We start from the raw sequence: 15,737 nt of genomic DNA, 5'->3' as shown, positions 1-15,737 counted from the left end.
GCAGTGGGTGCCCGACACTGCCCACTTAGCTAACATAAGCAAAGCCAAAGGTGCAGCTCCAGACAAACAAGATACGTATAAACCGAAGGCAGCTCGGTTCAGCGCAGCTTAGCTCACACCTGCGTCCAAGTTAATTAACCTTTCTTCTCACACACACACTCGCACACACTCGCAGTCGGAGCAGAGTTGAAACCGCCTTGGCATTTTCGAAATGCGTTCCACAAAGCGTCGTCACTCGGCATTACCCCTTCGAAAAGCTCGACGTGAAGTTGCGCCGGCGCCGTCGACGTCGTCGAGTCGTCGCAAAACTCACCACAGGCAGCCTGAAATGGCGCACACACCTCGGCTTAATAAATAGAACTCGTTGCCCGTGGACAACACCTAGTGTAAGCGTGGCTGTGTATTGGAAGAGTGCCCTCCGTTCACTCGACTCCTACCTCTGCCCAGCGTATCGCTGTCGTTTCTACATTTGCTGAGCGCTCAAAGTAATAAAACGTAGCCACCTACATACTATATACATACATATATGAAGTGTATTCGAAGTGAAGTTTCTTTTTCCTAATTTTGCATTCGATTCGTTCGAATTTTTATTGAAATTTTTGCAGTCAGCGCTGGGATTGAACATGGCGCGTTGGTGGCCAATTTTAAGCGTTTTGCTGCTCTGCTGTGCAGCTGGTGAGTACAAATATTTCCACCCCCCCATCCCCACTAACCCCTTACTAATCTCGCTAGACTTAAGCTGTGAAGTTATAGCTCTAAGTAGCTGGCCACGTTGGCAAAGCCGCCCACTTGACCTTTACCAGCTGAATAAGCAGAAACTGAATTCAATTTTTTGCACAAGGCTACAAAGCAGGCAAACACAAACAAAAAGAAAAAATGCATGAAGAAAAATCAACAAATCTTAGCTCGGTCGTTGGCCAAGGCAAATGGCAAAAAAAAAACAAGAAAAAAAAACATAAAAAAGAAAAGAAATGAAGTGATAAAGTTGTTACAAATCATTAGCAGCATGCAATGGCGAGTGTATACATCGATTTAAATGATTTCCTGAGCTTCATCAAAACAGAGATAAATCGAAGAAAAAAAATTAACTGTGGCAAGAGGACAGACAAGAGGGAAGCCAAGTCGGCAATGCCGGAGCTGGCCATAAAAATTAGCATAGGCAGTTTTTTTTATTCGCTGTGAGTACGATCGCGATTGGTTCCGTTTATTATTTTTGGACGAGACAACTCCATTGTTGTTTATGCAATATCTTTAAAGTTTAACTGCAAACGGGTTTCGCAGAAGACTCCCCCCTGCTGTAACAGCAAAGACATCGGCAACAGCAACGGCAACAACAAATATTAGCCAATACACAAACCAGTTTAGCAACAGCAGCCGCTACACCTTACCGAGATAAACAACATGCCCCATTAGCAGAAGTAACACTTACACTCACCGAGTATCGTATCGTATTGTATTGTATATCGTATCGTAAAGTTGTCGCTTTCAATGCGACCGACCGCAGCTTTCGTTTGCCCTTTCGATTTCATTTGCCGACTTGACTCGAGATGAAAGATACTCACTCGCCTGCTGGTCCAACGGCAACAACAACAAAAAAATCGAGAGTTGTTTTGGTTTTAGAAGTCGTTTGAATTAAACCGGTTAACTGCCGTGTTGGTAGCACCTCAGCACCATTTAAGCCGAAAACAACCAAACAGATCATGACCATAAAGAAAGCCGCTTTACGATTTCCGATTAAATTATATTTGACACTTAAAAATTACCATGCAAAAGATTATGTTAATTTTATTGGGAATCACGCTAATAGCAGAAGAAAAGATTGTCATCTTATTTGAAGAGTAATCACCAATATTTTAACATAGCAAGCAATATTGAATTTCAGAAAATGCATTTAACTAAAACATATCTTTTTGCTTTATTCAGAAATAAATTAATTTCATATTCAATAATATTTCAAGAACTCATTTCAAAATATTTAACTTAAAACAACTATTAAAAAAAAAAAAATTTAAAAAAAAATACATTTGATTTTAAATTTATACAAAAATATTACTCATTCGCAGTGAAGTACAAAGACTAATTCGATTTCTAAAAATTAAAAGATTATAATTAGTTTTTAGAGCTTTAAAATTATTAATTCAATAATTTAATTTAATTTGATTTCGTTTTTTCCCCTTAGCACAAAGTCAGGACAAACTTGAGGGTGTCGATGTAGAAGAAGTCTGCGCCGACCGTCCCGCTGATGAGTACTTCCGTCTGGATACGGAAGGCGATTGCCGTGAAGTGTACAGGTAAGCAATAGTTTTTAATTCAAATCAACTCCAAGGTCTTTGGATTGGGGGGATATTGTTTTGTTTTTAATTCAATTATATTATTGCACCAATTTCCTAAAACGAACAACAAAAATTCCGAAACATAATATTAAAGGTGCGACAGTGCCGGAGAAGATGGCACGAATCGCTTGGCGCCGATCCGCTGCGCCGGCGGCTTGGCGTTCGATGTGGAACGCCAACTGTGCGATTGGAAGTCGAATGTCAAGAATTGCGATGTCGCTGCAAGTAAGTGACACGTGTGCCTGAGCCCCGCCCAGTTTGAGAGCCAAAGTATACTTCAAAAGAGCTCAAGAATGTCCTGTTCACACTGTCTAACTATATCTCTACCTCCTCTCTGCCTCTCACTGTCTCTCTCTCTGTTCTGTAACGTCTGTGTCTCCCCCTCTGTCTACTGTATCCATCTCTCTTTGTGTGTTTTGCGCATATCATAAAGCTCATTATGCGTCTCTTTCTCTGTCACTAAAACTAAAATCAAAATCCAAATTGATCGTGTCATTGCATCAATAAATTAAGTGACTTAAAACCCAATTTCCCCGGGACAAAGCTAGTGCCAAAGTTCGGTTAGCTAGAGGAGAAAACACGATTAGCCAAAGACAAAAACGAAAGCAATATCTCAACAACAAAATGGAAAAGCAAACCAACAAAATGAAAAACCAAAACGAAAACAAAACTTTATTTTTTAGATGTACAAAATCAGGTCTGAAAGAAATTCAGTGCCCCTCCGGTTTGGCCTTCGATGTTATTAAACAGACCTGCGACTGGAAGGCCAAGGTGACTAACTGCGATGAGAAAGAGAGTAAGTTGAAGTTGAAGTTTGACTGCCGCCAAATTAGCCAAGTAGACACAACAACCAAACCAATGCAACCAAAACAAACACACTTGTACATAGCACTTAGAAGAGTTAGTGAACTTTGGATTCTCTCAACCAACAAATCAAATCAGACTAAACCACAAACAATCTAATCCTAACACCCATCACAATCATGTGTATACTTCTCATTTCAAAATTTAGACATTTGTTGTCACTAACAGACCAAAAAGAAGAGCAAACCAAACAATTGAAAGCCATTGCCTAACATTTGATTTATTTAATCCTTAATCACAATTAGAGCCTCGCAAGGCCAAGCCCAATCTGAAGACAGATGAGCCCATCTGTCCCGATGGCAAACTCTCTTGCGGCGATGGCGAGTGCATCGACAAGGAGCTCTTCTGCAACGGCAAGCCCGACTGCAAGGACGAGTCCGATGAGAATGCCTGCTGTAAGTACCGAAAATTATCATCCAAACTCAGACTCAGGCTAACTGGAGTTCGCCTGCATACTTTCAGCTGTCGATGAGGATCCCAACCGTGCTCCCGAGTGCGATCCCACACAGTGCGCTCTGCCCGATTGCTTCTGCTCTGCAGATGGTACTCGCATTCCCGGCGGCATTGAGCCCCAGCAGGTGCCACAGATGATCACCATCACCTTCAACGGTGCCGTCAATGTGGACAACATTGATCTGTATGAGGATATCTTCAACGGCCAACGCCAGAACCCTAACGGTTGCTCCATCAAGGGCACCTTCTTCGTCTCCCACAAGTACACCAACTATTCGGCTGTGCAGGATTTGCATCGTCGTGGCCATGAGATCTCTGTCTTCTCGCTGACCCACAAGGATGATCCCAACTACTGGTCCGGCGGCAGCTACGACGATTGGCTCGCCGAGATGGCTGGCTCCCGTTTGATTGTCGAGCGTTTCGCCAACATCACCGATGGCTCCATCATTGGCATGCGTGCTCCCTACCTGCGTGTGGGTGGCAACAAACAGTTCGAGATGATGGCCGATCAGTTCTTTGTCTATGATGCTTCCATCACCGCCTCGTTGGGTCGTGTGCCCATCTGGCCATACACGCTGTACTTCCGCATGCCACACAAGTGCAACGGCAACGCCCACAATTGCCCATCGCGTAGCCACCCCGTCTGGGAGATGGTCATGAATGAGCTGGATCGTCGTGATGATCCCACATTCGATGAATCACTGCCTGGTTGCCACATGGTCGACTCGTGCTCGAACGTCGCCTCTGGTGAGCAGTTTGCACGTCTTCTGCGCCACAATTTCAACCGTCACTACAACAGCAATCGTGCTCCTCTCGGTCTGCACTTCCATGCCTCGTGGCTCAAATCGAAGAAGGAGTACCGCGATGAGCTGATCAAGTTCATCGAGGAGATGCTGGGACGCAACGATGTGTTCTTTGTGACCAATCTGCAGGTCATCCAGTGGATGCAGAATCCCACAGAGCTCAACTCGCTGCGCGACTTCCAGGAATGGAAGGAGAAGTGCGACGTCAAGGGACAACCCTACTGCTCCCTGCCCAACGCCTGCCCGCTGACCACCCGCGAGCTGCCCGGCGAGACGTTGCGTCTGTTCACGTGCATGGAGTGCCCCAACAACTATCCCTGGATCCTTGATCCCACCGGCGATGGCTTCTCCGTTTAAGCCAACGGCCATATCTATCTCCTAACTATCCGTACTCTTAATACTCTTTAAATCTTCTCTACATTTCCTTTTTCTTCAAAACAACAAGAGAACAACTCTTAAGTAGTTCAACCGAGAGTCTGATAAACTAAAACAAACAAAACCCTACACTCGAATGTCACTCTATCCCAGTGCTCAAGTGTTAGATTTCTCCATCTAACTTTTCTCCTCTTTCACTTTGCTACTCCAACTATATTCGTCTTTATATCTTATTTATGCAAAATCTGTCTTTTAACTTTGACTCTTCTTTGCGTATCTCTTACACTTTTTCCACTTTTCTGCTGTCTACTTTCACTGCTCGTTTTGTTTTCCCACTGTTGTTTCATTTTTCCTTTTTTGATTAATTTGAATGATAAAGTGATTTGTTTTAATTTACACACACATACACACACAAAAACAACAACAAACAACTTTCGCTGCTTCTTTGTTCTGTTCAGAAAACATTTTTCACAAAAATACCGCGCCAAAAATCGCAGCAGCTAAAAATATCTTTGTAATTATATAAGTATTTTTTATAAGAAAAATATAAAAAATATATGAAAAAAAAAACAATAATTATTTTGCTTGTATTTTATTTTAAAATTTATGGGAGTAATCAAAATAATTTGGTTTTACATTCTATGAAAAAAAGTTCTTTCATGATTGATCAATACAACCCGATTTGACATTTTATAAAACTAAAAAGTAATATTGCAAACTTCAACAACTTTAACTCTGAAGACGTGACAATAATTTTTATGATTATGTGAGGAACAAAAGATTATAGACATAAACTATAATTATTTTTGCACAAAACTTTTTTTTATTTGTCGTCGAATTTTTTGTGGACTCTACTCTGTATTTAATGTCAAATCAAATCACTTTTAAAGCTATTTTACACACACAATAGAAAAACGCAACCTTATTAACAATTTTAACACAAACGAAGAAGATCATTGAGAAGATGAAAAGTCAATATCTGCACGTTCTATCAATTTTCAATATACTTTTTGTAAGTTAAGCAAATTTTCCAGACACAATGTATAAAAACACACGTATGATATGATATGTTAGCTATGCAGAATTCAAGACTTTATTGCTATACCCATATCGACGTCGTTGACACCCTCAAACGCCACAATTGCACATCGAGACTTGGAATTAAAGGCAAACTTAAATACTTCCAGCACATCCATTTTGACAACCACAAGTACGCAAGAACTTGATAAAAAGAAATTGAGACTAAAAGTCCGAAGTGATGACACAGCCAAAGACAGAACATTCCTTTCAATATTTCATAAGAGGCAGAAACTAGGCGACAACTCGAAACGATTTCCATGGAAGGATATGCGTAGACTTGAAGTCAACCCCTCTCCTAGTCTTAACTATTATCCGCCAGATTTTCCGCTAAGTACTGTTTGCATGGGTAGCACAATTCCATATGGCGAATACAAGATCATGGATTGGATTAAACGTGAAAGATACAGCTTTCTACTTCAAGAACGTCCATTCTATATTTCTCTTCGACGGCAAATGTATGAAAATGGGAATTCCGAGCAATGCCATACTCCAGCATATAATAAATTTTATCCATATATACAATGTGCACTGATACGCCATCAGAGAATGGAGTTCGAAGTGCCCAGATATCCAGTACATCAAAAGGATCACCCTATGAATAAAAATAGATCTGCCACTCTGCCTATGAATAATTAATTAATTAATATTTGTTGTAAATTCACTTATTGCATCAGACTAGTTTCAAACCTTGAACTTATTCTATTGAAAAAATCCTCAAAATAAAATAAGCAATTTACTTAAAAAAAAAAAAACTTTAATGTCCGCTTTATAGCTATAACATTATTTTAGGCAGTAAAAATAAATGGAGCTAGACTCAAAAGATAGAAAATTAAATCTTTCAATCAAAAGGGAAAATCTTAAACTATCAGAAGCTATTCAAATAACACTGAATTCCAAAATTATCAAAGCAGATTTAAACAAGTAAGAAAGTTACAGTCGAGTGTGCTCGACTGTGAGATACCCGCTACCCATTTTTAATAAGGGCAATTTATTGCGGTATTATTTTCAAAATATACCGAAAATACTAAAAAAAATACTAAAAATATACCAAATTGTATTTTTGGTATATCGATACAGCACACCATTCAAAATATACCATAGACGGCACAATGTACCAGATTGTCAGCCAAAGCAACTCAGACCCCTAGTAAGTAGGCGTTTTTGCCCATACAAAAGTATTTCTTTAATAACATCCACAATTTTTATCTGATCGCAACCAAATTTTCAGGGATCATAACTACTATAGTAATTATAGTATATACCAAAATTCACAACTCTAGCTTCAAAATTACGCTTGTTATTCGATTTTTTTGATTTGCGGGGGCGGAAGTGGGCGTGGCAAAAATTTGAAACAAACTTGATCTGCGTGCAAACATAACAAATGCTGTCGAAAAAAAATTATAGCTCTATCTCTTATAGTCTCTGAGATCTAGGTGTTCATACGGACAGACGGACAGACACACAGACGGACAGACGGACAGACGGACAGACGGACATGGCTATATCGTCTCGGCTGTTGACGCTGATCAAGAATATATATACTTTATAGGGTCGGAGATGCCTCCTTCTACCTGTTACATACATTTCCTGCCGGCACAAAGTTATAATACCCTTCTACCCTATGGGTAGCGGGTATAAAAATTTGTATATCCAATGATTTTTAGTTTGACTGCATCTACAATATAGTATGTATATTATATATTTTGTTGTATTAGAATATATATTTAATAAGACCATATACGAATATTTTGTAATGCAAAGTCTGCTTAAGAAGCCTTTGATGTATATATGTAGTTTACTTGATGTACTCCAACTACATTTCATTCATTTCTGCAACTGACACTCATAATTGTAATAAAAAGATTTTCAAATTGTTTGCTTGCCATTGCATCAATCAATGCAATGTCATGGACTTTATTGCCAACTTCTTGTCTGTGTAATAAGCTACAACGTTCTGTTAGTTATATTAATAAGCTATGCATATAGTATGTATGTATATTGAACCAAAGTATGGAGTCGTGGACGTAGTTCAATTAAAGCCACAGGCGCACTTGCTGATCCCAACTGGTTGAGGCTAGACACATGCCATTGGGGCACAGACTGATGCAAGTAATGCGATTCTCGTGTCCAGACAGTGTGCCTATATATTGAATGTGGGGAACAATAAATCAATAAAACTCAAGTAGACAGTTGAAGTCACCACTCAGGCACCTCACAGGCACCTTCTCTATGGTCTGTTACCCACCCGTGTGCTTCTGCTTCATGGCATCCCACGAGTGCACATTGCCCTCAATGCCGGCGCACATTAAGTAGCGGCCGCTGGTCGATAAAGCTAATGGGCACAAAATCAGATTAAAAATTGTCAATAGTCAAGGCAAACTCAAGAAAATGTGGAATGCCCGTAAAACAACAACAAAAGAAAAGACAAAACAAAAACAACAATGAAATACACACCACATGAAGTGAAGCCCGTGTTCTTCTGGGGCGGCTCATAGAGTCCAATTTGTTGGTCAGCGCGCAAATCGTACATGCGTGCTGTCTGATCCTCCGAACAGGAGGCGAAGCCAAAGCCACTTGGATGGTACTGCAAGGCAAGCGGGAATGATGAGAATTACTTTTTATATAGAGTCAGTATTGTGAGCAACTTACACAAACTGATGAGACGTCCATGTCGTGGCCAAAGAACATCTGCTTGTGTCCCTGTTCTCGCACATCCCACAACTTGGCAGTTTTATCCACAGATCCGGTGATGTAAGTCTTCATGTCGGGCGACAACGATAGACCAGCAATATCACCAGCATGTCCATTAAAGTCCATTGTTTTGACGCCCTTCTCTAAATCCCAATGGCAGCTACCAAATTAAATGAATTCAATCACAATCAATTGAAATTGAAAATAACTTGAGGCTGCCCACATTTTCATATCGCCAGAGCCGGTAATTAAATGACCATCGTCGAGAAAGCGACAGGAGCTCAGAAAGCCCTCGTATCCAATTAGCTCACGCACCATCTTGGCTACTCCAGAGGCATCGCGATTATTCACATCGTAGACGGTGCATTGATTGTCCATGCCACCGCAGGCCACAAAGTTGCCCGATGGCGAAAATGCCACAGTCATGACCCAAGCCGAGCGTAACGGTATAATCTGCACCTTATTGGCCGTCCAAGTGTCCCAGATAATTAGTTTGCCATCCAGTGAACCAGTGACACAATGACGCGAATCGCCTGCAAAGTGCACCGAGTTCACCTTGTTGATGTGACCTTTTAGGATCTTTTTGGACGAGAATCGAATTTTGGACACATCTCCCATATCCCCACACTTGTCGCCCAGCGTGCAGTCCGCTTTACTCTTTTGGTCATCCTAAGAATTTATAATTTATAATAAATCTTATTTAAATCCATTGGAAATAATTCAAATAAACAAAAATATAACCTTGAACTTTTGTATCATGCCATTAATCTCATCGTAGAGCTTTTGGGTTTCTGGATCAATCTTCGGCATGATTGAGCATTAATTTTAAATTATTGCAATTGACTTGATGTTATTTTTGTTTTTTCCTCTAACACAACTATGTTTAGCAACCGTTAAACTTCCTAAGACCAACCACGAACGCGTCAAAACACAAACTAATTCCGAAATAAATGTTATGATGAATTTGTTGCAATGCCTGCGACGCGGTAATGCAATTAACTAATTGGATTAGTTGTTAAGCGTAAGGTAAAACACAAAATTTTAAGCGATATCCAAAACTTCCGCGCATTGAATTCAAACACCAACACACATACGCGCGCATGCCCATGCGCAGTGGAAAGTGTTGCCAATCGACAGAAAGTAGTATTGGAAAACACAACAGTGTCATTTTAATAGAGCGACTCCACGCATAACAGATTTTCTCTTATATTAGGAATTTTATTTGTATTTAATGTAATATATAAATTATTAACTATGCATTTGTAGAATATTTATTTATTTATGTTATCAGCCAATTTTTTGATGTTCAAGCAAGTTTAAAACCGTTAAATAACATAAGCGATTCTGCAGCCCTCAAGAATGTTGTTAGACTTATCGATATATCGATAAGCAAGCCAGCTGGTGCGCGTGCCATTTAACAGCTGTTTGCTCATCCGTAGAACTTGGACCAAGAATTTGGTTTAATATTATTTTAACGATCGCCGGAACGCGTATCCGCCAAAATGAGCCAAAGGCGCTAAGGTACCAATTGTGCAGTGTATGATGGAAACGCTGCCATGCGCCAGCGAAGTGGCGCAAATGCAGGGACACCAGCACCAACAGCAATCCGACAGCCTTGTGAGCATCAAACGCGTTTCGTTACCATTTGGCAATCACAGCCTTATGGAAGCCGTCATTACCAAAGCGGACGATGTATCCCAAATTCTGAAGTCGCAGAAATCACAACACACAGACTCACTAGTAGAGAACGCGGCCCAACTCGTCACACCCAGCAACAGCAGCATGGACAGCTTGTGCGAGAGTGTCGTGACCATACCCAAGGAGTTAATACTAATCTCATTAGTATCTCAGGAGCAAGCGCTCTATAATCCAAAGCACCAACTTTACCGAAGCACAAAAAGCAAAGACGAGAAATGGAACCATATTGGCAGTCAAGTTGGGTGGTCAGGTAAGTTTGTCACAATTCATTTCAGGATGGCGAATAGCTGGCTAATCTTATGTACGTGACATTATTTAGATGCACAATGCAAGGCTAAGTGGAAAGCTATGAGGGACCAATATTGTCGCGAACTGAAGCGCGCTAAGGCCAACAAAGGCAATGTCAAGTGGAAGTACTTTAAGGAGCTGGACTTTCTGCGTCCTTTTGCGCTGGCACGCAAGTAAGTAGTGACACAGTAAACAAGATTAGATTATTATAACCATATGATACTTTCAGCTATCGCTCACGCGGTTCGCAGAATGGGAACAGCAACAGCAGCAGCAGCCAAAACTTAAATCTGAGCACAGATAACAGATTTTCTAATATTAAAATCGAGGAAACGAGCGCATCACTGCTAGAGAGTTGCAGCTTTGCGGCCACCGCCACAACAACAGTGACCACAACTTCCACTCAAACGGCGGGTGTGGACAAAAAGTCGGACTCCAATCGTGGACTAATGAATGCTTTTATCTCTGGCCAAATCATACATCAACAGCATCCGCAGCAGGACACCAATTGGAACTATTTAACCGACACCAGTGGCAATGGCGTTAGTTCAGCCACATCCATAACTGTAACCTGCGAGACGCCAAATACAACAGCTGGCGATACGCTGTACAATGAGTTTGTAGATTGCGTCAATGCTGCAAACGCCGTCTCGCAATCATCAACGACGCACAACACACATCAAACGCACGCTGATGAAGAGGACGACGATCCCATACACACGTTTCTTAACATGGAGAGCTATTTTGAGAAGGAGCTCATTACATTGATACAACAGGAGGACATGATCTACAATTACAGCAATCAAAACTATCGGAATGTGAAACTGAAGCTCGAAGCATGGGATGAAATATCGCGTAAACTAAAGAAGCCAGGTAAGCATCGACAATATAAGCGAGTGAAGTGAATTCTTTATGAAATATTTATACATTAACAGTCAAACAGTGCCGTCAGAAGTGGAAGGCACTGCGGGATCAATATGCACGTGAATACAAACGTCTGAAAACTCAGATGCATGTAGATGCCATCTCACGCTGGAAGCATTACGACTCCTTGGGCTTTCTCCAAAAGTACATACAACAGAAGTCACTGTAAGTCGCCAAATTATAACTACAACCAATCGAAAAAATTATAATTGCGAGACCATTTATCTAACAGCGATGGGGATGCATTAAATATGCTGTTGCCCAAGCATGATTCAGTGGTCGAGTCTGACGAACATTTGGATCAATCTCCCTTACGCCATACAGAACCCCAGGCCAACACATTGGAGGCATCTTCCAGCAACTCGTCGCAGCTAAATATGTCCGCACTTCCGCCACTCACAGGCCCACACAAGGCAGAGTTGTCCATCTCAATGCAGCAGTCACAACAACAGCAACAAGAGGTGCAGCAGGCTAGTGAGCTGTGCGTGACTACCTATGATGAAATGGACATTGTGGAAAACTATATAAATGGCAATGTGACGCACGATGATGACGATGAGGAGGACGAGGATGAAGATATGGATGCCACAGCAACATCTAGCGAGCAACAGACACAACAACATCAACAACAGCATGTAGTCAGCTATGACAATGAGGAGGATCCGGTCTATATGGCCGTAAGCAATGCGCTGTCGAAACCAGAGCAATTGGCTAAGACAGGCAGCAACCTGGAAGCGCAACAGTTGCATCAACAGCTACAAACCAGTAGCGATTATTCACAAAAGCTAGAGGTGCACACGCCACCATTGAGCAGTACACGATTTCAAACAGCGGCCACCACGCCATCAACGCCTAGTCAGGCGGCCTTTCCCATAGGTGGCGCCTCTTCTGCACCTGCGGAGGAGGATGAGATCGGCGCCTTCTTCAAAGCCGTAGCCATGAAAATACGCAACGCACATCTGGAGCCAGTGGCCTTTACAGATCTGCAGATTGACATACTGCGGGTGATCAACGAGGCACTGCGTAATCACTAGCCAGCCATACAAAAGTGAAGAGAGATCTCGATGAACCAAGTCCCCTCCCCCATATGTTCCCTACAAAAAGAGAGAATGGTTTCACAGCGTTGCGCATTATTAGTTCATAAGTGTTATTTGAAAAATGTTTTTTGGCTATATGGCTGCGATTTTTCTTTGTAAAAATCTTTTATTTACTTTGTCACTTTTAAATTTCTCACACACGTCCAAACAGACCCACAAAAAGAAACAAAAAACACACCCAAGAACTTAACAGAAACAAACGTATGCATAAGAGCCGAAAATGGTTTTTTTGTACATAGGCAAAATTGCCAATCAAACAGAAATGTTGTTTAGCTATAGGGTGCTTCCGGTCAACACAACCGGAATTAAAACACAAAAATTGTTATACGAGTAGGCCTTCGCCACAGTAACAATGTCATCAAATATATCTACGAAATGGAACATCATAGACAAACGGAAAATATACGTATATTTTTCAAAAGAAATAATTGCATTCGCATTTTGAATTTTATTTGTTTTTCTTTTACAGTTGCGATATGGTGGAAATCGGCAAACTTTGTATTACCTTTTACCTGTATTCGGAAATATAAGTTCTTACTTATATTTAAAGTTTTCAAGAAATATAATTTTTGATTACTAAACAATATAGTAGTTGAGTTTGTTTGAATTATAATTTTCATTTAAAGAATTAACTTCGTTATCAGTACATTTTGTTGGTAAACCAACGGACACCCATTCTGAACTCCTGTCAACAGGGTATAAAAATCAATGCAGTTGGCAGTCAGCAGTCAGTTGATGTAGCTACTTTTGGCATCCTTTGAATGCTTACCCCAAGCAGGCTTCACTCCGCCGCCACCCACTTTACAGCATCTGTGCACAAACATTTAGACAACTGCTGAGCATCGCAGCGAACTGAAGCTGCCTGTCAAGTGCTCCACTTGCGCAGACCACCCAACCCGCAGCCCCAGTTATATATACATAATATATATCTGTACTATATGTATGAGACAACAGTTGCTGCTCCTACACTCAGCTATACATATTTAGTTTGTTGGCGTCGCAGCTGGCCCTGAAGGTAACTGTTCCTTGGCATTGGCCAAACGTTTGTGAAACGGACATAAACAAACTCAGCTGGCGCATCCAATGAGCAAGCGGCGAGAGCGAGACGACACTAGTGCGCTTTCGATGTACATAAGATATGCAAGGGGCGGGACCAACGCCATATGGCGTCGTATTGGGAGTGGCCACTTAACCAACAGCTGCAGCTGCTGCTCTCAAATTTATGTAAAAGTTAACATTTTTAATAAACATTCGCATTTTCAGGCGGAAGTTCGCAACCGGAGACGGCTAATCAAACGGACCAGAAATGTATCGATGTTGGGAAATCTCGGAGCGAGTCAGTGGGCAAAACACGCTTGATTGATTTCGCATACGCCCAACGGAATCGCTCCATGGTTTATCAAATATGCAGTAGCTCTTCCCTTTGTAATGAATCTACATATTTGTTATTGCTGTTTGTTGTTGTTCTTGTTATTTCAATTAATTCGCAAGCCTTTCTCTATGGTTGAGTGCGTGAGCTTTAATTAAATCCAGCATAAGTGTGAGGCTACAGGTAGCATTTTATATATATACTATACGATTTTGTGTACATAAATTGAATTATTTTATCTATGTATATATTCATTCAAAAGTGTTGCATATTATATAAAAAAAAACTAACTAAACATCTTACCCAAAAAGATAGATTTTTTTAAAATTGTTATTACAAGTATTTTATTATTTATTTTTAGTAAAAACTACCAGAATCTAAGTAACTTTACTTTACTTAAATATACATATTTATAAAGACTTCGATAAACTTTAACTTTTATTTGAAAACCTGAGCTGATTGTAGCAAATTAAGTTTTCTTGATATTCCAAATAAGAATTGTAGACTTAAATTTGCATTTGAAGATTACAAAAAACCTATTTTAAGATTAATATCTTGATTCGACAATGTTTTATTCCATACAGAGAGGAAAAATAACCTTTTAAAAACTAAATTGCAAATCTTGATATTTTCTATCTTTAAATATTGCTTTTAAAATAAGAAGATTTATATATAAATAACTAAAGTACTACTACTAATTTATCTACAGTGTCCTTTTATTTTTGAAGTGTTCACATTTCCAAACATGTCAATTCAATCCAATATTATAGCTCCTTTTTAGCACACCTTAATCAGCATCTGGGTCGTACTGACAACCCTCTTATTTACTTACAATGTAATAAAAAAAAAACTTGAAGAACATTTTCAACTTTTCATCTAAAAATGCCAACGTTAACATGCAATTTTCGCAGACACAGAGACGGAAACTATTTTCGCGGCTCATTTAACGGGTTCACCCGGCAGACACGTAGATAACTAGGAAAAAAATGGCATAAAAAATATAAATATACTTATAGAAATATTATTATTGCCTGTGGGCAAGTGTTACACTGTCACACTTAAGCTCTTTGCCGCTGCCACAGTTAAACCAATTTGCAGCACTCTACCCTCTGTTCTCCACTCGTTGCCTCTGCCCGCCATTAAGCATATCAAATTTACGACGATTGAGAATATGCCTCAATGCTTCCACGCCCACAGAGTCTGCCACACAAGCAGCCCGCAGGCCAAGCGTGTTGCAACTTTGAAGAGAAATGAACAAGTTGAAAGACTTGACAAAAAAATATGTAGTTTATAGAGTATTACCGATAAAATTTTACTGTAACAAATTAAGTTTAATAAGATGCTAAAAACAAAAACTTAAAATATGATAAATGTTAAGATATTATTTATGTAAACTACCTTAAACTACACTTTAATTTAATGTTTGCATCTTTATGTATTTATTTACATTTTTTAAATAATTACATAATAACAAGAAAATTATACTATTAACTGGATATATCTAAGTTTAATGTTTGCCAGCCTTTATTAATTCAAACTGTTGACCTGATTACTTAGTTAAGTATACCTCTCATCAACGTCTCAACAGGGTATGCTTATATTTAAAACTCATTTCCTGTCATGTGACGACTTTTCACTTGCAACAATTTATGCGCCTGCAGCTTTGGGTCGCCAAAAAGGAAGAAAAATCAAAAAAGCCACAACGAAAGTTGGCGACAAAATGCTGACAAACTGTGACTTGTCTGGAGCTTCGTAGTCCGTC

General features: G+C 40.1%; 4 protein-coding genes across 6 annotated transcripts; 3 read left to right on the top strand and 1 right to left on the bottom strand.

Annotated features, from left to right (window-relative positions):
• The first annotated feature begins 373 nt into the window (after positions 1-373).
• Positions 374-5,338, top strand: LOC133842038 (chitin deacetylase 1). 3 transcript variants are annotated; one of them, XM_062274934.1, is made up of 6 exons: positions 374-485; positions 606-675; positions 2,180-2,291; positions 3,017-3,129; positions 3,443-3,592; positions 3,660-5,338. In XM_062274934.1, exons 2-6 carry the CDS (start codon positions 624-626, stop codon positions 4,808-4,810), a joined length of 1,578 nt encoding a protein of 525 aa, XP_062130918.1. In that variant the 5' UTR covers positions 374-485; positions 606-623; the 3' UTR covers positions 4,811-5,338. The 3 variants fall into 3 exon arrangements, with proteins under 3 accessions (XP_062130918.1, XP_062130917.1, XP_062130919.1); XM_062274933.1 differs by lacking the exon at positions 3,017-3,129 and adding an exon at positions 2,428-2,558; XM_062274935.1 differs by lacking the exons at positions 374-485; positions 3,017-3,129.
• Positions 5,339-5,670: 332 nt separating this feature from the next.
• On the top strand, positions 5,671-6,812 carry LOC133842039 (uncharacterized). Its single transcript, XM_062274936.1, has 2 exons — positions 5,671-5,840; positions 5,903-6,812. Exons 1-2 carry the CDS (start codon positions 5,793-5,795, stop codon positions 6,542-6,544), a joined length of 690 nt encoding a protein of 229 aa, XP_062130920.1. The 5' UTR covers positions 5,671-5,792; the 3' UTR covers positions 6,545-6,812.
• Positions 6,813-7,771: 959 nt separating this feature from the next.
• LOC133841942 (guanine nucleotide-binding protein subunit beta-2) lies at positions 7,772-9,540 on the bottom strand. Its single transcript, XM_062274797.1, has 6 exons — positions 9,341-9,540; positions 8,823-9,268; positions 8,558-8,759; positions 8,363-8,492; positions 8,154-8,240; positions 7,772-8,048 (listed from the first exon to the last, which is right to left on the bottom strand). Exons 1-6 carry the CDS (start codon positions 9,407-9,409, stop codon positions 7,942-7,944), a joined length of 1,041 nt encoding a protein of 346 aa, XP_062130781.1. The 5' UTR covers positions 9,410-9,540; the 3' UTR covers positions 7,772-7,941.
• A 460-nt stretch (positions 9,541-10,000) lies between these two features.
• On the top strand, positions 10,001-13,108 carry LOC133841940 (uncharacterized). The gene is made up of 5 exons (XM_062274796.1): positions 10,001-10,547; positions 10,617-10,758; positions 10,815-11,458; positions 11,521-11,674; positions 11,742-13,108. The coding sequence occupies exons 1-5, from the start codon at positions 10,139-10,141 to the stop codon at positions 12,541-12,543; spliced, it is 2,151 nt and encodes a 716-aa protein (XP_062130780.1). The 5' UTR covers positions 10,001-10,138; the 3' UTR covers positions 12,544-13,108.
• Positions 13,109-15,737: the final 2,629 nt, after the last annotated feature.

This window comes from Drosophila sulfurigaster, chromosome 3, assembly GCF_023558435.1.
Source record: "Drosophila sulfurigaster albostrigata strain 15112-1811.04 chromosome 3, ASM2355843v2, whole genome shotgun sequence".
Taxonomy (NCBI): domain Eukaryota; kingdom Metazoa; phylum Arthropoda; class Insecta; order Diptera; family Drosophilidae; genus Drosophila; species Drosophila sulfurigaster.
The sequence above is the reverse complement of the archived record's forward strand: the minus strand, read 5'-3'. Positions and strand labels throughout refer to the sequence as shown.